General features: G+C 34.2%; 1 protein-coding gene across 8 annotated transcripts in view; it reads right to left on the reverse strand.

Annotated features, from left to right (window-relative positions):
* Positions 1-366: 366 nt before the first annotated feature.
* The window catches only part of LOC145261031 (uncharacterized), a 233,596-nt gene continuing 209,798 nt past the window's right edge, over positions 367-24,164 (reverse strand). For 5 of the 8 annotated variants that reach the window (XM_080119176.1, XM_080119173.1, XM_080119174.1 and 2 more), the window contains 8 exons: positions 22,744-23,798; positions 20,957-21,128; positions 19,872-20,389; positions 14,461-15,270; positions 11,631-11,660; positions 9,378-9,581; positions 6,263-6,421; positions 367-2,748 (listed from right to left, as the gene is read on the reverse strand). In XM_080119176.1, the coding sequence (XP_079975302.1) occupies positions 2,620-2,748; positions 6,263-6,421; positions 9,378-9,581; positions 11,631-11,660; positions 14,461-15,270; positions 19,872-20,389; positions 20,957-21,128; positions 22,744-23,798 (3,077 nt within the window). In that variant the 3' untranslated portion in view covers positions 367-2,619. The remainder of the gene's footprint in view (positions 2,749-6,262; positions 6,422-9,377; positions 9,582-11,630; positions 11,661-14,460; positions 15,271-19,871; positions 20,390-20,956; positions 21,129-22,743; positions 23,799-24,164) is intronic. The other 3 variants (XM_080119170.1, XM_080119172.1, XM_080119171.1) reach the window with 3 other exon arrangements.

Genomic DNA, 24,164 nt, shown 5'->3' on the forward strand with positions numbered 1-24,164 from the left:
ATATCCCGGCAGCAATATTCCAGTATAACCATGAAATGACCAAAAGTAAAAAAAAAAAAAAAAAAAAAAAGGGAGGGTGGGGTGAATAAAGATGAAGATGGGCCATTGCCGATGCCATTCGTGCCGAAGCGCAAATTAAAAGCATTTCGTTTTGGTTTACAGTCATAAACAATTTATGACCAACAACATTAACAAGTTTTTTTTTTGTTTTTCTCAAAGTCCTTTTTTTTTTTTCGTTAAAACATCAAGCTTTTCACATAATAAAAAAAATTTTTTTTTTCAATTTTTCATTATTTATTTTTTTTGGTAGTTTTTTTGTATATTTTTTTTAAATAACTTTTCTTTCTCCTCTTTCTCTTTTTGCAAAAAAAAAAACAAACAAAAAAAAAAACAATCAGCAACAATTATTTCCTAATTTCAAAAGGAGAAAAGAGGAAAAAAAAGAAAATAATTTGTTATTTTCAAAAAGGGACGTAGCAGGGGGTTGTACAAGGTTATTGACAGGGTTTGTGTGGGCAATGAATGTTTAACGAGAGATGAAGATGGAAAGGGAAGATGGAGAGGAGATGGCTTGCTTCTATTTTTTTAAGAAACAATTTGTTTTAATTTCTTCTTTTTTTTTTTTTTTTTTCTACAATTTGAGGTCCGAGGGGTGGGGGAAGAGCACCCTTCCTCCCCTCAGGGCCGTCCTCAGATTTGGAATCTAGCCAGAAAACAACGGACTGACCATCAGTAAAATATGAGATCATTCAGTCGTCAACTGAAGAATTGCACACATTTGCACACACAAACACAGACGCAGACGCAGTAGAAGAAGAACACCTACAACAGAAGAAGGACACAAAAAAAAAAATCTAACAAAAAACAAAAACAAAAAAAATTTCCAATCAAAATTACTTACATATGTACATTTTTAGGGGAGAGGGGGTGTTTATTTTATTTTTTTTGTTTTAAAGAAAAATAATAAAGAGATAAGTTAATCAGAAAAAAGAGAAATGATAGAAAAAAAAAAAAGGAGGAAAAAATAGACGAGATGGAACTTAAAGAAAACGGAAAAATTTTAACTGAAAATTTTTTCTCAAACTCTGAGGAAAAACAAAAGGCTTGAAAAAAAAAAAAAAAAAAAAAAAAATCAAAAATAAATAAATTAAAAGTAATGATAAAAATTGTAAATACTTAACAAAAAAAAAAAAAAAAAAGGCAAAAATTGGAAGGGGAGGGTTAAAATAAAGGAGAGATTCGAAGGGAGGGGAGCTGGGGCCAAAATAAAAATTAAAAAGAAATAAAAAATAAAGTAAAATGGTTTAGCTGCCTTCCAAGAGCAAAAAATTCCCTGTTTGCATGGTTCATCTAATGAAAAATGAAATTACCGTCAACATCGCATGTGACAAGCTAAAAATGCCCAGTTTCAATCTTATTGTTTCCCCACTTCTCCATTGATCAATTAATATCCGCTTGTCGTTTAGTTTTGGGTTTTGCCGTTGCCGTTCCCAGATGTCCAGAGAATCATCATCATCGCATACCAGCAGTATAAGAAGTTTTTGAAGTCCAAACTGAGCAAACGGAATGAAAAGACGATTTTTTTAAAAAAGATTGAGGGTGGGGGTTATTTTTTTTTTCTTTTTTTGTGTGTTGAATAACAAAAAATAAAACTTTTTTCTTTTTACAAATGTCGGAAGCAAAGAAAAGAAAAAAAAAAACGTGTTCCTGTGTATAGTGCAAGTGAGTGCTGTAGAAGTTTAAAAAATTTATCGTCTTTTTTTGTTTTGAATTTTTTTTTCATTCCGTATTTTTTTTTTTTTTTCATCTAAAACTTTTCTCCAACTCAATTTTCTTCCCCCCAATTTGTTTTTCTTTTTTCTTTTTCTTCGTAAAAATATGGCATGTCCAAATAGGAAAAGTAGGGGGGGGGGGGAAAGACAGACATGCGGGGCGGGGGGGGGGGGTCAGAAGTTTGAAGATCACAGAAAAAAGTAGAGGTGAGATAAAATGATGTATGTAGGGGAAGAGGGGGAGGAGAGAGAGAAAGAGAGAGAGAGAGATGGGGGTGTGCGAGGATAGCACCCAATAACCTGTCCACCGGGTTTGCACACAACACATTGTGTCGACAATGCTAGGTGAACCCCACAACGCAGGAGGAAGGAACCCGTTTTTCTTTTTTCTTCACTCTTGTGGGTTCCCGTCTTCTCTTCCCTCTCCATAAATTGTTGGGGAATACAAGAGTTCAAACACACAGGAGAGAGAGAGAGAGTGCGCGCAATTGTCTAGTCACGGTGACATGATGCGCACACAAGCTCAGCTTCATAAGGAGGAAGGGGGACAGAAAACGAACACCCTCTCTCCCCACTACGGGGAGTCAAGTCATGTTCCTTTCCCATCATCATCATCTCCTCGTCGTCCTCCTCTGGGTGTGGGGCACAGGGTGGGCCCCCACAATCCATGGTTGATGATGAAAGCAGCGGCGGCAGGGCGCGCAGTTTAAGGGGGGTGGGGGGAAGTATATCTGCGGCAGGGCAACGAGTGGGTGGAAGTCCTCTTCCCCCTCCCCCCCACCACACCCTTTTCACTCTCTTTTCTTTTTCGTTACTAAATGTGGATCCGATAAACGATCCGACAGCTCTACACTGTGGTGATCACGATCACCAAGTGGGCAAAGTCCGTCACCTGGTTCATCAGTTCAAACCCGGCCTCTCTCAGTTTCAAGCGGGAAAATTCGCATGGTGGGAAGATATGGACAACATAAGCAGGCTGAAAAAAAAGAAAAAGAAAAAAAGAAAACAATAAGACAGAGTTAAAAAGCAGTATATCTATCTATATATCTATAAAAGTGAATGTGTCTGTGTGTGTACATTTCCCTATGCAATAACTTTGTCAATTTTCATTCTACAGACCCGAAATTTGGGAAAATCTTTGTAATCGGTTTTCGGCCAGAAATTTGGCTGTTAAGGGTTCAAAGTTCAACGATTTGACCTTTGAGAACTCTACCAAACTCCTCCGCCAATTTTGGGTATAAACACTTGAAATTTTAGATATAGATTCCTTGGACATGGATCTAACTTAATAACTTGATTTGAGCCCAAAACAATAAATGTTAAGGGGTCAAAGTTAAAAAAAAACAAACAAAAAAAACAAACTGATCGCTCAACATACACCTCTAAACACCCGGGCAACGCCAGGCTGAAATGCTAGTAAAAAATAAAATCCAAGGTGTTTTAAACACATTTGGACATTAAATATCTCAAAAACTATTAAGGATATAAAAGGCATGCATATATATATATATATATATATATATATATATATATATATATATATATATATATATATATATATATATAGAGAGAGAGAGAGAGAGAGAGAGAGAGAGGAGAGAAAGTAAATGACAAAAAACTATATTCCAAAATTCATGATATAGACCATCTTACAATTTATTCCTTTAGTTCAGTTAACTTTTACAATTCTTGACAGTATCTGTTTCATAGCGCAAAATCAATCAATTATTAAATCAATCAATAATTAAGTGATTGCTTTTGCGCTACGAAACAGATACTGTCAAGAATTATAAAAGTCAACTGAATTAAAGGAATAAATTATAAGATGGTCAACATCATGAATTTTGGAACATAATTTTTTGTCATTTATTCTCTATATTGCTCTGTAATTACATTGAGCTTCTTAAATAAGGATTGGTATATATTATGAGAGAATGTATTTCTACAGAAAACTATATAAAATTTATTAATAAAGTTGGACTTGATAAATTTAGCTATAAAATCATGCCACTTTCGTCTAACATGTATAGTTCAGTCGATATAAAGTCTTGAAATTTGTCCAAGACTTTTGGAACACCCTGTACATTCAATTTCAAGAAATATTTCATTCACCAAGGAACTTTTTTTTTTTTAATAGTGATATCAATATATATATATATATATATATATATATAATATACTAGTGGGACCTGTGAAAATTCCACAGGGGACTCATTCATATGTAATATATTGATGTTGGCATTCTGTAGATGTTCAGTGCAAATGGAGACGTTTTATTATTATTGTAGCTTTTTTGTTAAAACTGCAAACGTATTTATCTAAGCTAGCACGAACGCCAGGCAAAACTCAGTCATAATGTACACTTAAATATGATATTTTAATTCTTGCAGGTTCTGTATATATTATTATTATAGAGTTAATATTCTATCGATTTTTATATGTTATAAAGTTGCGATTTAAAAAATAAAAATAATATATCCATATGACTTGGGTGCATTAGCTTGAATCAAAACCGAAATAAAAACTTATAAAAAAAAAAAAATGTGTGTGTGTGTATATATGACTTGAAATATATGAGAGAAAGAGAGACAGAGTAGAAAAGAGAGAGAGACAGAGAGAGAGTAGAAAAGAGAGAGAGAGAGACGGTAGAAAAGAGAGAGAGTGGAAAAGAGAGAGAGAGAGTGGAAAAGAGAGAGAGAGAGAGTGGAAAAGAGAGAGAGAGAGAGTGGAAAAGAGAGAGAGAGAGAGTGGAAAAGAGAGAGAGAGAGAGAGTGGAAAAGAGAGAGAGAGAGAGAGTGGAAAAGAGAGAGAGAGTGGAAAAGAGAGAGAGAGAGAGTGGAAAAGAGAGAGAGAGAGAGTGGAAAAGAGAGAGAGAGAGTGGAAAAGAGAGAGAGAGAGAGTGGAAAAGAGAGAGAGAGAGTGGAAAAGAGAGAGAGAGAGAGTGGAAAAGAGAGAGAGAGAGAGTGGAAAAGAGAGAGAGAGAGAGTGGAAAAGAGAGAGAGAGAGAGTGGAAAAGAGAGAGAGAGAGAGTGGAAAAGAGAGAGAGAGAGAGAGTGGAAAAGAGAGAGAGAGAGAGTGGAAAAGAGAGAGAGTGGAAGAGAGAGAGAGAGAGAGAGAGTGGAAGAGAGAGAGAGAGAGAGAGTGGAAAAGAGAGAGAGAGAGTGGAAGAGAGAGAGAGAGTGGAAGAGAGAGAGAGAGAGAGTGGAAGAGAGAGAGAGAGAGTGGAAAAGAGAGAGAGAGAGAGTGGAAAAGAGAGAGAGAGAGAGAGTGGAAAAGAGAGAGAGCGAGAGTGGAAAAGAGAGAGGGAGTGGAAAAGAGAGAGAGAGAGTGAAAAAGAGAGAGAGAGAGTGAAAAAGAGAGAGAGAGAGTGGAAAAGAGAGAGAGAGAGTGGAAAAGAGAGAGAGAGAGTGGAAAAGAGAGAGAGAGTGGAAAAGAGAGAGAGAGAGAGAGTGGAAAAGAGAGAGAGAGAGAGAGTGGAAAAGAGAGAGAGAGAGAGAGTGGAAAAGAGAGAGAGAGAGAGAGAGTGGAAAAGAGAGAGAGAGAGAGAGAGAGTGGAAAAGAGAGAGAGAGAGAGTGGAAAAGAGAGAGAGAGAGAAAGAGTGGAAAAGAGAGAGAGAGAGAGAGAGAGAGTGGAAAAGAGAGAGAGAGAGAGAGAGTGGAAAAGAGAGAGAGTGGAAAAGAGAGAGAGAGAGAGTGGAAAAGAGAGAGAGAGAGAGTGGAAAAGAGAGAGAGAGAGAGTGGAAAAGAGAGAGAGAGAGAGAGTGGAAAAGAGAGAGAGAGAGAGAGAGAGAGGAAAAGAGAGAGAGAGAGAGAGAGAGGAAAAGAGAGAGAGAGAGAGAGAGAGGAAAAGAGAGAGAGAGAGAGAGAGGAAAAGAGAGAGAGAGAGAGAGTGGAAAAGAGAGAGAGAGAGAGAGAGTGGAAAAGAGAGAGAGAGAGAGAGAGTGGAAAAGAGAGAGAGAGAGAGAGTGGAAAAGAGAGAGAGAGAGAGTGGAAAAGAGAGAGAGAGAGAGAGAGTGGAAAAGAGAGAGAGAGAGAGAGAGTGGAAAGAGAGAGAGAGAGAGAGAGTGGAAAAGAGAGAGAGTGGAAAAGAGAGAGAGAGAGAGAGTGGAAAAGAGAGAGAGAGAGAGAGAGAGGAAAAGAGAGAGAGAGAGAGAGTGGAAAAGAGAGAGAGAGTGGAAAAGAGAGAGAGAGAGAGAGTGGAAAAGAGAGAGAGAGAGAGAGTGGAAAAGAGAGAGAGAGTGGAAAAGAGAGAGAGAGAGAGTGGAAAAGAGAGAGAGAGAGTGGAAAAAAGAGAGAGAGAGCGTGGAAAAAAGAGAGAGAGAGCGTGGAAAAGAGAGAGAGAGCGTGGAAAAGAGAGAGAGAGCGTGGAAAAGAAAGAGAGTGAGGGGAGAGAGAGAGAGAGAGAGCATGGAAAAGAAAGAGAGTGAGGGGAGAGAGAGAGAGAGAGATAGGGGAGATAATAAAAAAAAGAAAAAAAGTGACTTACTCACCTGCTGAGATTCTGGGTTTGCTACATTGACAATTCCCGCTGCTTGTTTATGGGTAAGATAACTAATAAATCCGTTCGTTAAAGCTCGCGTTTGATGTAATGTATCCAAATGGTCGCGGCCATTCGGTAAAGCAAGCAGCATACAATATTCTTCAGTTAACTAAAAAGAGAGACAAAGAATCAAAAATTAAAAAAATTAAAAATCAAAATATAGAAACAAAATGGCACGGATATTGTTCCCCCTCCCAATCCTTCAAGTGTGTAATTTAATCTCTAAGTCAAAAATTCGATCAGGAAAATAAATGAAATTAAAAAACATCCATCCTGTTCACCTCTTCTCTCGTACACAAGCGTGATATGATATAGACTCTTCCTTCCCCAGGAGGAAAAAAACTATTACATAACAAAAAGAAAGCAAATGGCCAAATATATTTTATGCGTTAGATCCCTTTCCCTTCATCCTCTTGTTATCAGCCTTTCCCCAAATAGAAATCCCGCTGCTATAAAATTGCTTCAATTGAAGAAAAATTAATGAATGGCTCTCATCTTCAGGAGGCCTCAAGTTTTGACAAGCTTCTGGGCTTGACAATTACTCCTGATCTTAAATGGAACACGTACATCAAATCTGTTACCAAGGCCGCTGGAAAAATGGTGGGATCTTTCTATCGATTTAGTAGATATCTCACTGCTGATGCAATTCTCTATCTATATAAGAGCCAGGTACGTCCAAGGATGGAATACTGTTGCCACATCTGGGCAGGAGCTGTTAGAAAGGACTTGTCCTGCCTTGATAGAGTTCAAAATAGACTTCGTAGCCTCATAGGAGATGTCCTTTTCTCTTCCCTGCAACCTCTATCTCACGGAAGAGATGTTTGTCTCTGATGTATCGTTATTTTCATGGAAAGTGTTCGACTGAGCTCCAGTCTATAGTCCCCCCTCGCCAAACTTTCACAAGAAACACTCGTCTAGCTGAAAACACTATCAATAATTTCCCCCACTCTTTATCTGTGCCTAAACCTAAACGTAGATTCCATGAGCAAAGCTTCTTTTTTAGAACTGCACACCTGTGGAATTGTCTTCCGTTTTCCTGCTTTCCGGCTGACTACAATATGGTTGTCTTCAACTCTAATGTAAATAAGTTCTTGATGAGACGTTCCATATAAGTTAACAAATTTACCAAATTTTCATTACTAATGATTACTATATTGTCCAATTTCTACTGTACACTCTTTTAACCCTTATCCTCGATTGGCCTCTTGGCCTTGATAATGTGGTGATGCCTGTGTAAAAAAAAAAAAAAAAAAAAAAAAAAAAAGATGACCACAATGTCATGGCAGCCAAATTTGAAGATGAATGAAAAAAAGTAAATAAAAAATAAAAAATTAAATAAAAAGAAAATTTTTTTTTTAAATTTAATAAAAGATTTAAAAAAAAAAAAATTAAAAAAAAAATGTCTGATTATATTTTTAGCCGTTCAAAAATTTCTTCAGCAAGAACATCATTACTGTTTAATTTGCGTAAAATGTAAATCTGAAAAATATTTAAATTTTGTGGCGAAAATTTCCGTTCAGAAAAATCTTTTTATTTTATTCTTTACTGATATACTTTTTTTCTCTAATTTAAATTTTGTTAAATTTTTTTGATAATTAGATTTAATATTATGATATTTCATTGTTCACACTGATTAATGGAATGAAAAATAATAATCGATAAAATATCAGTGGAAAGCCGTGAAACTTTCAGAATATTTTGAAAGTTTTTTTTGTTTTTAAGAAAACAAATTTGCATTTTATACGTGGCTTTTTTTTTTTTGCCTATTTTGAATTTAAATTCTTAAAAGATGCTTTTAAAGAATTTTTTCCCATTTTAAATATTTGATATACAAATTAAAAACATTTTTATTTATTTGATATGCAAATTATAAACATTTTTATTTGATATACAAATTAAAAACATTTTTATTTATTTGATATGCAAATTATAAACATTTTTATTTATTTGATATGCAAATTATAAACATTTTTTTTATTTGATATACAAATTATAAACATTTTTATTTGATATACAAATTATAAACATTTTTATTTATTTGATATGCAAATTATAAACATTTTTTTTATTTGATATACAAATTATAAACATTTTTATTTATTTGATATGCAAATTATAAACATTTTTTTTATTTGATATACAAATTATAAACATTTTTATTTATTTGATATACAAATTATAAACATTTTTATTTATTTGATATGCAAATTATAAACATTTTTTTTATTTGATATACAAATTATAAACATTTTTATTTGATATACAAATTATAAACATTTTTATTTATTTGATATGCAAATTATAAACATTTTTTTTTATTTGATATGCAAATTATAAACATTTTTATTTATTTGATATGCAAATTATAAACATTTTTTTTTATTTGATATGCAAATTATAAACATTTTTTTTTATTTGATATGCAAATTATAAACATTTTTATTTATTTGATATGCAAATTATAAACATTTTTTTTTATTTGATATGCAAATTAAAAACATTTTTTTTTATTTGATATGCAAATTATAAACATTTTTATTTATTTGATATGCAAATTATAAACATTTTTATTTATTTGATATGCAAATTATAAACATTTTTATTTATTTGATATGCAAATTAAAAACATTTTTTTTTATTTGATATGCAAATTATAAACATTTTTATTTATTTGATATGCAAATTATAAACATTTTTATTTATTTGATATACAAATTATAAACATTTTTATTTGATATACAAATTATAAACATTTTTATTTATTTGATATGCAAATTATAAACATTTTTATTTATTTGATATACAAATTAAAACTTTACCTACGTCCTACCATCATATTTTCAAACAGGATATTCAATCATTTTTTTTTTTATACTGGTAAAATATTTTTTATTTTGTATTTCATTTAAGGTATTTTACAGAATAGAATGATTCAACCATTTTTCTGATAACTTTAGCAGCAGCAGATTGGATGCAAATCTTATTTTGGAGTGAAAGTCAGTGCTAGGAGCTTATGGGTAAATGGGATCCGCTTCAGTGAAAATCGTAACAAGGTAGAAACTCACCTGCATGCGTTTCGCTACACCTTCTACCTGGATTGGTTCAAGCCTCATCCGTTGGCTGATCCGTAGCGGTTGCATGATCCCATCAGTTGACATTTGTGGCATGGATGGAGCAATTAACTGACGATTGCCAGACATTAAATGCATTTGCACGATGACGTTGTCATTCTTCAGAGCCAAGAAGCCTTGCCATACAATCTGGTATTTCTGAAAGGGGGGGGAAAAAAAACAAATTAAAGAAAACAATAAAGTTTGAATATTGCATCATTAAATTTTTTTTTTTTTTTTTTTTTTACACAATATTAAATTTGTAGTATAGGACCCCCCCCCCCCGCCTGGGGGACCACAAATGCTCTCCATGAAATCTATATATCTTTAAAAGTGAAATTGTCTGTTATGTGTGTCTGCGCGTGTACATTTCCCTACAAAACTATTCTGTCAAATTTCAGTCTACAGACTCGAGACATAAGAGGTATTGAGATTTGGGAAAATCTTTTTAATTGGTTGTCGGTCAGAAATTTGGCTGTAAAGGGTCAAAGTTCAATGATTTGACCTTTAAAAACTACCAAACTCCTTCGCCAATTTTGGGTCTAAACACTTGAAATTTTAAATGTAGGTTACTTGGACATGGATCAAACTTTCTAATTGATTTGAGCCCAAAACATTAAATGTTAAGGGAGTCAAAATTAGGGACAAAGTTTTTTAAAATTTGGCCTCTGCGGTCTGTATCAAATTACTCAGCCAATTTTTGGTCTAGACATTTGAAATTTTACATGAAGTGTATTTAGACATAGGACAAGATTTTAATCGGCTTTTGGCCAAAAATTGGGGTTAAAATTCAAAAGATTTGGCCTTTGCGGTCTCTAACAAACTATTGAGCCAATTTTGGGTCTAAACATTTGAAACTCTACATAAAGGGTATTCAGACATGTAGCAAGCTTTTTAATCAGTTTTTGGGCGAAAATTTGGCTGCCAAGAGGTCAAAGTTGAAAGAGTTGACCATTACAGACTCTACCAAACTCCTCTGCCAATTTTGTGTCTAAACACTTGAAATTTTAGATGTAGGTTACCTGGACACAAGTCAAATTTTTTAATATATATATATATATATGCACAAAGTTATGGACAGTACATAGGGCCTGAGCAAAGCCAGGCTGAACTGCTAGTTGTTAATAAAATTCACCAATCAAATCATATTTGTTCGAAATAGCATTCAGTCTTTGCCTGACCTGTCCATCAAATTTTGGTCAGGAATGCCCAACAGTCTTTGTTTTTATTGCCGTTCAATGTTACATTAGTAAAATCAACAAAACCCCAGAAGCAAATAATGGAGTTATTTATTGTTCTTTTTTAATTGCTTCTATTTTTACAGCTACAAGGAGAAAGAAGCAAAGGACGGCGCTATCAAAAGTGTTAACAACTATATGTCAACAAGAGAAACAGATGTTCATATACATTACACAATGCCAACCAATTGTTTAGGATAGCGATGGAAAAACTCTATGCAATGTTACAGAGTTGCTCATTATGACAGTTATGCAACAACTGTAATCTCTAGAGAGAAAGGGAAGGGGTACATTTCGTGTAATGGATACCAATAAAGTTTATGGAAATAAACTTCAGTCAATATCTGATTTGCTTATTAAGTTTAAGTCATAAATGCCCAACAATTTTTGCTTTATTTTTGTTCAATGATAGGAGACACTTTGGTGATCATCTCATCAGCAGGTGTGATCTTGAATGGGGTTCACATTCAATGGATTTTGTCGCATTATCTCAAAGAATGTTTAGCAAAACAATTCTCAGATTATTGCAGAATTGAAAACTTTCATCATAATGAGCGCAAAAATTATGCTGTCTCATTGACAAAAAAGTCCATTTTTAAACGAATACGCTTAAAAAAATGACATTCGTTTTATTGATTTGAAGGATATTTAGTGACATTTTTTTCCACATTAAGACAGAATGTTTATTAAAAAAAAGTTGCAACAATTTTAAATAAAAAAACCATTTTTGTTTTACTTAAAGAATATTTAGCTGAGATTTATTTTTATAAAAAAAAAAAAATTAAAATTTTTTTTTTTTTTTAAATTTGTTACAATTTCAAATAAATACAGACATAATCAATTACAATAAGTATATTTTATACCTGGGCAACACCTAGTCCATCTGCTAGTTTTAAATCTATTTTATTTGCAAAGTTAAAGATTTTGCAAAAAAAATTTCACAATGGAAAGAAATAAAAAGGATTTTTACCTTATGCGTGAACCACATTTCGTGAATCATCTGAAAGAAAAAAAAAAAAAAAGAATTCATTAGTCGACGTAGGCATCATTTTATGTAATCTTGTCCAGGCATTCACACTAAAGGGAAGTAACTCAAATCTTGTCCAGGCATTCACACTAAAGGGAAGTAACTCAAATCTTCATTTTTCAAGGAGTTACTTGCCTTATGTTAACTCATTCTTTTCCAATTAGAGCACGTGGTTTAACATTTGTTTTACTGATAGTTTCTAATTTTTGTGAATTAAGTTTAAGAACTTACAAATTTTCCACACTCTTTATCTGTGCCTAAACCTAAACATAGATTCCATGATCAAAGCTTCTTTCTTAGAACTGCACGCCTGTGGAATTGTCTTCCATTTTCCTACTTTCCAGCTGTCTATAATATGGTTGTCTTCAAGTCCACCGTGAACAAGTTTCTGATGAGCCGTTCCACTTAAGTTAACAAATTTACCGAACTTCCATTACTATCGATTACTATATTGTCCTTTTGACTATTGTACACTCTTTAACCCTTATCCTTGAGTGGCCTATCGGCCTTGATAAGTGGGGACGCCTATGTAAAAAAAAACAAAAAAAAAACATCCCTATCAACACATAGGAAGAAGTTGAATCAACAATACGAGTTGAGATGCATCACGCACGCTGATAAACTCACAACTTGGAAGTTTCGTTGACAGCCGGCAACCAAACCTCGTTCAACAAGAACGAATGCGCAACTAGCACCAGTCCAAATGATGCACATATTACCGCAGACTCACTTGCGAAGATACCGTCAACTGGGCACACACACGACGTCACCATGAAACAAAAAAATTTTCTTTCCAAACGAACAATTCACTTCTCTGTCCAAGCAACTCGTTGCACATGTCAGCACACAACAAAAACCAAACAAACAAATGTCAGCCTAAAAAAAAAAAGAGTAAACGCATTTTCCACGCGTAAGTAAATACTTTTATTTTATGAACACACTCCGTTTTTGACTTTTTTTTTTTTTTTAAACAACCACACCAACAGCAAAAAAAAAAAAAAAAAAAAAAAAACAGGATGAAAAATCAACTGCCGAAAACATTACTTACAAAAAAAAAATATATATATATATATATATAAGTATATATACACTGCATATATTTTTTTTCCTAGGAAGGGGAGTATTGTGTGAGCCTTTCCTAGTCTCACACAAACACACATTCACATTTCAAGCTATATTACTTGTCATATACATACGCACACACAAACATACGCGCCCACGTCCACACACGTCCATATATTTACGTTCGCGTATATACACACACGCTAACGTACACACATGTACTCACATAAACGCACACATGGACAACGTCACTTCCGCTTCCAAAGGAAATCCACACATGCGTAAAAGACCACCGGAAACGAGTATAAAAGAAAGAGACATTAGCGGCTTCTTCCTTTTCGAGACTAGCATCCTAGGTGGTTGGTCGGCACACTAGCCGCCGCAGTTTCGGCAGGCGCGCGCACACATGTACCTCAGTCCACTTACTATGTGGGACAAAACGCTAACAGACTGTATGTACACCTTTACACTCTTTCTCTCTCTACATATACAACTTGTCCCTGAGAACACCTTCACGTAGCTGACTGCTAACTGATGTCAACCCTCTGTCCTCTTCTTTGTCTACACGCTGGACTATCATTCTCATTTTCACTACGTTACTCCTTTCTCTTCACACGCGTGAACAAACGATAGTGAGATGAACACACATTTCCTTTTCTTTCTACAACACCAGTCCTGCAACGACGATGGTTACACCCGCGCAGACATGAACACATGTTATATCTAAAACCTTCATTTTTTCAACAGTAAATAAACGACACGTTTATCTTATCCATCAATTGAGTCTTTGTTTCCTTCAATTCCATTTGTTTCATTATTTTCTTGTAGCGAGTTAGGGTATTATTATATCCTGTCCCGCAACAAATTCTATCTTAAATCCAGGCCGTTCTCACCTAACATATGTAATCCCCCCCCCCCAATCTTACTCTCTACTGGGTTTCTCTGTTTATATATATTCTTTTTTTTTTAAATTTCATTCCACAAAGGAAGTTTGTTTCTAGAAGATAGGGTAGCAAATGTACGACACACTGTAAATGCTGAAAGATTTTGTACTCTGAAAGCTTCTTTCTCCAGATTGTTAGCCTTTGGAATTCCCTTCCTGCCTAGTTTCGTTAATCGTGTCAAAATGCAGAAATTTAAATGTAGTGTGAACAAACATTGATGTTTGAAATTTAGATATATTTTTATACTTTTATAAACATATTTAATATTTCAATTCAAATAAAAAACGTTTTTAAAATTCAAAGAAAAAACATCTTAATTTCATCAACATTTCTTGAAAAATTTCAAATAAAATCAAAACTTATTTTTTAAATTTTGTTATTTTATTTGTATAATTTTGTTAATTTTTTATTGTATATTTTTCAATAATGTTTTCTTATATTTTATTTCAATCAATCAATTCACAACAGAAATACTGAAGAACAAAAAAAAGTGAAGCAACTGATTTGCATTATCGCCACTTCCGGTAGCAGCCACACTGGAAGTTAGGAAGTATGTTAGCTGACTATAACCTGTATCATATTACAATAACCAATCATTTATTAAGACATTTATATTGATTGTCATGAAACAAAAAACGCAAATAAATACAACTCGGATTTTTAAGTTTTAATTGATAAAGAGAAAACAATGGCACCCGTTCAAATCTAGCAGGACATTTTGAAAGGTCCAGAGGTCAATTGTAATTTGTGAATCAGACGTTACTTACCTGCAACATGGCGATGGTGTCGTAGCTAAGCTTGTTTTGCGTTACAACAGCTAAGCTCCCATGTATCAGCTTAACTCCATCAGCGGAGTGGACGAGTCCAGGAGAACCAGGCGGGGGTTGCTGAGCATGAACTTTCACCACCGCAGCCGGTCCACCTGCCGCTTGGTTAGGGTTGGAAGGTGGTCGCTTATCAGGCCGCGACGGTGGTCTGGAGGGTGGCCGAGATTCTATTGGAACTCGCTCCAGAGCGATACCATGCTGCTGACCTAGGTATGCACCGTGCTGGTAGTGTGGGTGATGTGATTGCGTCTGGACGATGGTGCCTTCGGGGACAGTCAGAAAACTGTGCTGTGGGCTGGCATAAACGGCAGCGACGTGTTCGACAGGTAGTCGAGGCATAGGAAGAGGAATGTGACCCTGTGGGAACGGGATGCCTCGAGAAACGTGGATGTTTTCCGCTGGATAGAAAGTCTGCTGCTGCTGCTGTTGTTGTTGCTGCTGCTGCTGCTGTTGCTGCTGTTGTTGTTGCTGCACTTCATGCACCGATCTGGCATCAGGCGGAGAGAAAGCACTCGGGGTGGTGGCCATCTTTTCCCCACGCCGGTCCGGTGTATAGTGTGCAGGATGTGCGGGCTGAGACAACTGGGCCAAACGCGCTTCCATCGAAGGTTGGCTGGTCTTGTTCTCTCCAGAGCTGCTTACTAGTCGCCCGTCCACAATATGGTAAGGCAGTCGATGTACAACACTCGAACCAACTTGGCGTATATCTACCGGTTGGCCTTGATGGGCTGATACTGGAGTGTTGTGCGCCTGAGAAAAGAGAGAGAGAAGGACATTACAGGAGTTGATTACCAAAACTGGTTATCTTTTATCCACAAAACAACAACAACCATTAGTGAAAAAAAAAAAAAAAACAGAAAAAGTCATCTGGGTGGAACAAAGCATTTTTTTAAAAATAAATAAGTTGTTATATTGTGAATAACATGGTATAACAATAACAAATAGAAATTGGCTAGTCAAAAGCAAATGCTATTACAGTGAAAAAGAATACAAATTTATATGGAATTTGATGCACTTGTACCATTCCAAATCCAACTAGCAGCAAACTTCCACCCCTTCACTGTAAATGCTGAAAGATTTTCTACTCTGATAGCTTCTTTCTTCAGACTGCTAGCCTTTGGAATTCTCTTCCTGCCTAGTTTCGTTAACCATGCCAAAATGCAGAAATTTAAATGCAGTGTGAACAAACATTTTGTTGTCTACCCCTTCCCCTCCAATAAATCGAGGTATTTATACTTCATTGGCAATATGTCTTGCTTGAGGTGAACAAATATAGAACAAAAAAAAAAATAAAATAAAATAAAAATAAGATGGTACAACAATAACAAATGAAATTTGTCTAATCAGAAGCAACGTTTGATTTGTCAGCTTAAATACTATTCTTGAAAAGAATACAAACTTTTTATTTACTTTACATAAGCATTAATATGTCACTACACATTCATGAGCATGTTTCAGCCAGTCAGTTACAGATAACTAGAGACTTTTTCAGGTGATATTTTTTATACAAAAGTTCAGTAATTTTGTATAAAGAAGAAGTCTCTAATTACCACTAATTGGCTGACAAAAACATGCTCATGAACGTGTAGCAACATATAAATGCTTATGTAAAAACAAAAAGTATATCTTGCCCTGCTTCAGTATTGAGCATTCTTCACTTAATCTTGTTAATGTTTCATTAGTTGCTTCACCTCTGAAAATATAACCTGGAATATACATAAGTGAAAGTGTCTGTGTGTGTACATTTCCCTACGCAATAACTCTGTCAATTTTCAGTCTACAGACTCGAAATTTGATATACAGGGTACCGAGATTTGGGAAAATCTTCGTAATCGGTTTTCGGCCAGAAATTTGGCTGTTAAGAGGTCAAAGTTTAACGATTTGACCTTTGAAAGCTCTACCAAACTCCTCTACCAATTTTAGGTCTAAACACTTGAAATTTTAGATATAGGTTCCTTGGACATGGATCTAACTTAATAACTTGATTTGAGCCCAAAAAAATAAATTTTAAGGGGTCATAATAGGGGTCAAAGTTTAAAAATTTGACCGCTTTTTTTTTTTTTTTTTTTTTTTGCTCAACATACACCTCCAAACACCTGGGCAATGCCGGGCTGAAATGCTAGTATATATATATATATAATGAAATAACTCAATATATTCACTGAGGGTAGTAGAGCTTAGGATAAATAATAATAAGAACAGAGTTGTAAAGTATAAGTTTTCAAAAAGTTTTTATTATTTGGCAGAATACTCCAAAGCTGGGTGTTCCTTAATCCGTGGAGTTTCAACATTATATATATTAAAAAAAAACAAAGAAAACGGTAGAACATATTAATATAAATGATAAGAGTATAAAGTAATTCCTCTCCTTTCTGTAACAATGAGATAAAATACGTAATTACAGGTAAACTAAAGATAGTAAAAAAAAAATCTAAATTAAGAAAACTCCTTAGTAAAGGTTCAAATTATAGAGGACCTAAATGCCTTAATTATACTAAATGCGTTAAAGAAGTAACCAAAGCACTAGAGAATTTTATTATGTCTATGGTAAATAGCAAAATCTACGTTTGATGCATGGAAGAATAAAATACTTGAATTTGTAAATAAAAAGGTTGAACATATAATAAAATTTAAACACCCTAAAAAAACTAATCGTCTTAAAATTCAAAAATACTTAAGGAACTTAAAACACTTCAAATTTGTAATAGTTCCCATTGATAAAACAGCAAATAATATAGCTTTTATATGTAAAGAAATATTAAAATTAAAGTTTTTTTTTATATAGTTTTAAAGGTTAAAAAACTTCCAGGAATATATATATATATACGTACACACACACATTCAAGCAAACATTAGTTAAACTTTGTCGAGTTGATGAAAATTCGATTAAAAATATAGGTTGATTAAAGATTATAGGTCAATATAAAATATAGGTTGATTAAAAATTTGAGTATTAAAATCAGCAAGTTCGTGGACACTGTTAACAAAGTCCGTACAATACGAACTACGCAAGACATTTTAGAACGTTACTGCTTTTCTCAAATGCAATATCATTTATTGTGGGTTGAAGGGTTCTAATATATGACGCTTCAATAATTTTTAATATGATTTTCATGTTGTATAATTTTTATGTTGCCAACAAGGACCTTCCTAAGATTGGAGGAGGACATATATATTAGTCTCCCCTCCATGAAAGCCAGAGGTTTTTGGGGAAATATCAGATATTTTGTAATTCATATGCAAAACTAGGAAAACAAATGACTATGATTGAAACATTGGTAAAGGTGCAGTATCTTTCCACCCTCAAAAAATCCTTCAAAATGACCACTAATACAGGTTTTTGAGGGTGCTGAAAACAAAAATAACGTTTAAAATTCCAGGAAACGAGTACATTCCAAGATATGAAGAAATTATAGTTATAAAAAGTGGGAGATCACTTTTCTATTATTAACATAAAACCGACATCCACTTCATAGCTACCATATTTTTTGGAGGGATGCGTCTTTTTTTTTTTTTTAGGGGTGGTGTTTATTTGGTAATTGTGGGCTGGTAGACCAACACAAAACCTACCTTAAAAACTTGGTTCTATAGGTTTCGGGTGTGCTGAAAACGAATATTGCATTTAAATTTTCCGCAAATAAGTATTATCTCGAGTATTAAGCAATGTAATATCTTATGTTATAAGTGGTGCCTATTGTATGCGTAAGCGCGTGCATATTTTTATTTAATACTCGGAAAAATACTTTTTTGCGCAAAATTTAAATGCGATATTTGTTTTTAGCATACCTATAGAAAACAAGAATTTTAAATTTTGTGTTGGTCTATCAGACCATAATAAACACCACGCCTAGAAAAAATGACACCCCTCCAAAAAAAAAAAAAAAAAAAAAAAGGTGGCCACAAAGTGGGTATTCATTTTATGTTAAATTAATATTGAAAAGTCATCCCCCACTTTTTGAAACAATAATTTCTTCATATCTTAGAAACTACTGGTTTCCTGGAATTTTGAACATTATTTTTGTTTTCAGCACCTTCGGATAATTTTAAAGGATTTTTTGAGGATGGAAAGATGCTGCACCTTTACCGAAACATTTTATGACTGTAAAAAAAGTGTCAAAAATAGCCTCTGGATGATGGATCATCTCCTTAATGTGTGACCTTGAGGGCAAATGTCACATAGCCCACTACACAATTCAGCTAATTAACTTTCCAATGAGCGTTCATCTGTTAAATTCTGATCATTAGTCGCTGAGATTTCAAACATAAAATTGCTAAAAAAAGGTAGTATATATATATATATATATATATATACGCATACACATTTTTTTTAGAAATATATATATATATATATATATATATATATATACTCGTAGCCAAATTGAATATTGAAGTGCTTTCATTCTAAGAGATGAAAGTACATGAAATTTTGCAGGCTTTTTTACTATTTTATGGTTAAAATTTTGTGACAATTGATAAAAAAAAACCCAAGAAACTATATTTTCAAATCAATAAAATATGCCCAAATTTGCTTACATTTGTATATATAGTGTCCTGGCAATCCGCTTTAGTTTTGCTGCTTTGGGATAAATTTTGCTTAGGGTTTTTTTTTGCTTGGTTGTCTTCTTTGTGGCTATGGCAGGCCACTAAGAACTTAAACATTTTAGAGATGAATCCATTTCTTTTATTGGTTAAACATGAAAAATTATCTCCCTTGAATATTATGATAATGGTAGCAATATTCCACATACGCTTAGAAGTTGAACGTGTTTTTCAAATACAAAATTACTGGATGAAATTTTGGAATTTTTGTAAAACAGTATTTTTTTTTGCCTTACGAGCAAGTACATTCATACATTCGTTGCTATTTTTTATATTATGACATCCAGATTTAATTCAGGTGAAACCATGAAGCACCCACGAATTTAAAAGATGCCATCAAACTGCTGATATACATCGAAATATATAAAAAAAAAAAAATAAAATAAAAAATACATAAAAATGAATAAAAAAGATAAAAATGAAATAACTATTGAATAAAAGATAAAATAAATAAAATAAAATTTAAAAAAATAAATGAAATATTAAAAAAAATAAATGAAATATTAAAAATATTTAATAAAATAAATATTTAAAAAACTAAATATCAAAAAAAATAATAAATAAAATATAACAAAAAGGAGTAAAAATACAAGAGAAATAAATGTTGGTAGTTACTTTAAAAAAATAAAAATAAAAACAAGTATCTTATAAAAGTATTTAAACAATAAAATATTTAAAAAAAAAAAAAATAAAAAATGAAAAAAAAAAAAAAAGGAGTAAAAATATGGGAAAAATAAAATGTTGATACTTACTTGATGTCCCGAAGGTTGGTGAGCAGGAGATTGGTTTGGAGCAGTCTCGCGCTCTCTTTCCCGTTGGTGCACAGCATTTACAGCCTGCAACTGATGCTGTATTTGAGATACAGCATGTGCAGAGGTAACTGCAACGGAAACTGACGTAGGGGTTGCTGATGATGAACCGGGATGGACGCCCGGTTGCACGTTCGGGCTGGAGCGAGCAAGGTGTTGCTGTTGGCTATGAGCCTGATTTGGGCCTCCCGACAACAATTGATGAGCAGTAAGGGACTGTCCAGAATGAGGCTGCGAGCCGACTGATGCTGACTGCTGTTGTTGTTGAGTGCCGCCTTGGTGAGACATTTGCTGGTGGCTCACTGACAGATTGGTTGCATGCAAAGTTGGAGATGGACTAGGCGATATAGCAATATGACGGATTAACTGCTGGGGTGGAGGTGATTGCTTCCACACTCTCTGCTGGCCGGCAGATTGAGACATTGTCAGTGACAGCGCTGCGGCAGATTTACCATGGTGACCTTCAAAAATAATAAAAAACAAAAAAACAAACTTATTTCTAAAACCAAAAAATTATTCAGATCGATTTAATTTAATAAGTTAATATACACGTATACAGCTTACATCAATAATTACGCATAGAAATCCATTTTTATGAGCAAAGAAGACGCTTCATCTTAATAACTGATAATAATGAAAAAGGAATTAAAAAAGAAAAAAAGTAAAAAAACCCAAACAGATAAGAAAAAAAAAAAGAAAACGGATAAAAAACTGATTAAAAACACGGATTAAAAACTAAACAGATTAAAAAAAAATGGATTAAAAATAAACGGACAATAAAAAGATTAAAAAGCGGATAAAAAAAAAAAAAAAAAAAAAAACGGGGGGGGGAGGGGGGGGAATGGATTAAAAAAAAAACGGGGGGGGGGGATCAGATAAAAAAAAGAAAAAACAAATTAAAAAAAAAAATCGGATTTAAAAAACTGATTAAAAATGTTCAAGATTTAAAATAACGAATTAAAAAAAAATGTATTAAAAAAAAAAAAATGTATTAAAAAAATTTAAAAAAGCAAAAAAGAAAACCTTACCTTTGTGCTGCTGTTCAGAGACAGAAGATTGTTGTCGACCAATGTCAACTTTTTGCCGCAATCTTTCTGCTGTTTCTGGCATTCTCTCATGGACCATACTCATAGCAGAACCACCTTCCATGGATTGGGCGGTCACATTACCTCGTAAAGGATTCGGCACTTTTTCAATCGTCTACAAAAGAGTAAAAAATAAAAAAATTTTTGCAGTGAATCAAAATTGGCTTTTACAATCAAGTTGAGTTTAGCAAATATTCAATTTAGTAAAACTCACCCAAGAAATATTCCATCTACATAAAAATTAACGCCGTATTTGGAGTGTGATTGGTTGATAAGAAATAAGCAAAGTACACGCTACTACAGCAGTAGGTTTTACAAGTATATTCAAGTATAGAGGATTTCTTTTAAAATTAAAGAACTTAACATAAAAAACTTTTCTTTTAAAGTAGTCTTTTTTGAGGAGGAGATAATTTTACACTGTATTCACTACAAAGTTGTAGGAAACGGCAAAGATAGAAACTGACTTAACTGAAAGGGGTTAAAAAATTGACGGCATAGCGTTTGGATCATGTTCTTTATAGATGTAGATAGTTTATCGGCCATCATAACAAATGCTGATCACTATTCTTTATTGTAAACATCAAACACAAATACAATGTGAAAATCCAGATACTTCCGATGTGAAATTTTTGATATCAGACATCAAATATTCCACAATTTTACGTTTGTCATATTTTTAAAAGATGTTAGTAGTGCATGATAGCGGCACAACCTCCTGATCAGAAAATAAAAATATTTCAGATTTTCATTCAATATCTAATCATTCAACAGAAATAAAGCAAGATTCCCTGAATTTAAATTTCTTCTAAAGACAACTTGAGCTTAAGCATTAAATTTGAGACATTTTCAAGAATGAAAATCATGTAATGGATTGTGAACAAAATTTGAATCAGGATTCTAGACACAAGGTTTAGTGGCATTATAATCTTGATTTCAATCTTCAGAGGAAAACAGAAGTGATGTAAAACTGTTCCATTTGGAAAATATTTATATTTACAGTTGCATATTTTTTTTAAGGCAATGCCAATTTGGTTGAAAAACGGTAATTAGAGGAAATTACAATCTTGAAGAACTCAATTTTTAATTAAATACTTAACATGTATCTCAAATCATGATAGCATGGTGCCATATTTTATTAGGTTTTAATATTTCAACGGATAAGCTCTTTTTCAAAAATATGACACCATATGATTTAATAGACTACATTGGTAAATATTTAATCAAATTCAATTCAAAATTGCCATGTCATCTATTTATTATTCTTTTGTGTCAAATTGTTTCTGGCTAAATTGTATCCCTTTAAAAAATTAAACTTCTTATACAATACACACAATGCTTCAAGCAAAGTACGTCTTATTTATGTAAAACACAAAAAGAAAATGGATAAAATTTAAAACTAAGAACTAATATGCATTATTTGGGTTATTCGAATTACTGTTCTCATCTTGAGGGTCATTTACACAACATTTTGGCTGATGTAACCTCTACAGACGTATCTTGTCGAATTGAGGAATCTTTTTTTGTCGACTTGAGAATTTCCACAGATTTCCTAACAGAATCCTTTATTTAGTCTACACAATCACTGTGGTCTCGTTTTGTCAGCCATGACAGCAGTCCTAAATAATTTACGATTGTATTCTTCATATTGCCCTCGCTGATGAGTCTGGATAATCCAAACAATACAAATTCTCAATTGTCATAAAAAAATTAAAAAACGCTGAGCAACTTACAAGTCTTACCTGGCCTTTCGGGCTGGCTTCCTTAGAAGACACAGGTTGGATTTGAACAACGCCCATCTGTACGCCTCCGTGCATCTGAGATCTTTTAACATCTTGTCCCATATAAGAGGGTGAAGTAGTCGTTAGAGGCCGTGGACTATTTATCATCGATTTGTCAAGCGTATGTGCTACAGTCGTTGTCACGACTCCATAGTCACGGCCGCTGTGCTCGGTTTTCAGATTAATGCAACCGGACATGGCCTGATGTGAGGGCCCAGAGTATATGTGTGAGACTGGCGTCGACATGGATGAGGGTGGAGTAATCACATGGGGCGATGAGGAGCGCGACCTTTCTTGCGCTTGATCATAGTACCCATGCGCGCGTTGGATACCCACCATTGATTTGTGAGCCAAAGAATGTTCATGGTGAGGAGACTGATGGGGCACCGGTTGCGTCAAGTGAATCACGCTACCATGAATTGGTTGCGGACAAGGACGAGGCGCAAGCAGATTCTCAGAGGAAGCTGACGAGACGCTCCTGATGTTCGATATTGGTACAGATTGGTGAATAACTGCCGCGTGTTTGTTGAGATTGTCTTTGTATGACTTGCTGGAATCGAGCTGATGTTTGAGCAAGTCGCTACAATGTCTGTTCGGATCCATCAGTTGGAGGTTTTCTTTCACATGTTTCACTGACTCGTGTTTCGGCTTGTGTAGATCGCTTGAGTGCTTCGGCTCCATCTTGCCTGGCATGGGAGCATGCTTTTCCAGGATCATTCGCACAGTTTCCGAAGTGTCCAGAGCATGCTTGGATGGATTTTCATCAGGCTGTTTTAGTATCGCTTCCATTACGGATTGCTTCGGAGCGGGTGGGTCAGTCGAAATCTTGATTGGATCTGTCGTGTGTAGAGACGTCACTTTTGTTTGCTCCATCATGACAGGTCCTCCAACACCACTGGATTCGATAAGGATTGGAGAATACTGAGGCTTGTTCATTTCTAATAGTCGCTCCGTCATTGTCATTACTGGACTTGGTGACATGACCACGGATGGAGTGAGAATATCTGCTGGAGGAGAGAGAGAGAGAGAGAGAAATGAAAATGATTTGTTAAGAAAGAAAAATTGAACAAAAATGCAATGCACGATAAAAACAGTGAAAATAGAATTTTTTTTTTTTTTTTTTTTTTTTTTTTTGCCTATTGCCAATTATGCTTTAACTGTGAATGGATGTCTTAGATGGTTGAAGGGAATGATGTAAATAATTAAGGAGAGATAGAGATAGTGCGAGGACACAAAAGAGAGATGAGACGAGACAGAGAGAGAGACAAGACGAGACAGACGAGAGAGAGACAAGACGAGACAGACGAGAGAGAGACAAGACGAGACAGACGAGAGAGAGACAAGACGAGACAGACGAGAGAGAGAGAAAGAGA

The sequence above is a fragment of the Euprymna scolopes genome, chromosome 37 (assembly GCF_053919585.1).
Source record: "Euprymna scolopes isolate OS-2025 chromosome 37, ASM5391958v1, whole genome shotgun sequence".
Lineage (NCBI taxonomy): Eukaryota > Metazoa > Mollusca > Cephalopoda > Sepiida > Sepiolidae > Euprymna > Euprymna scolopes.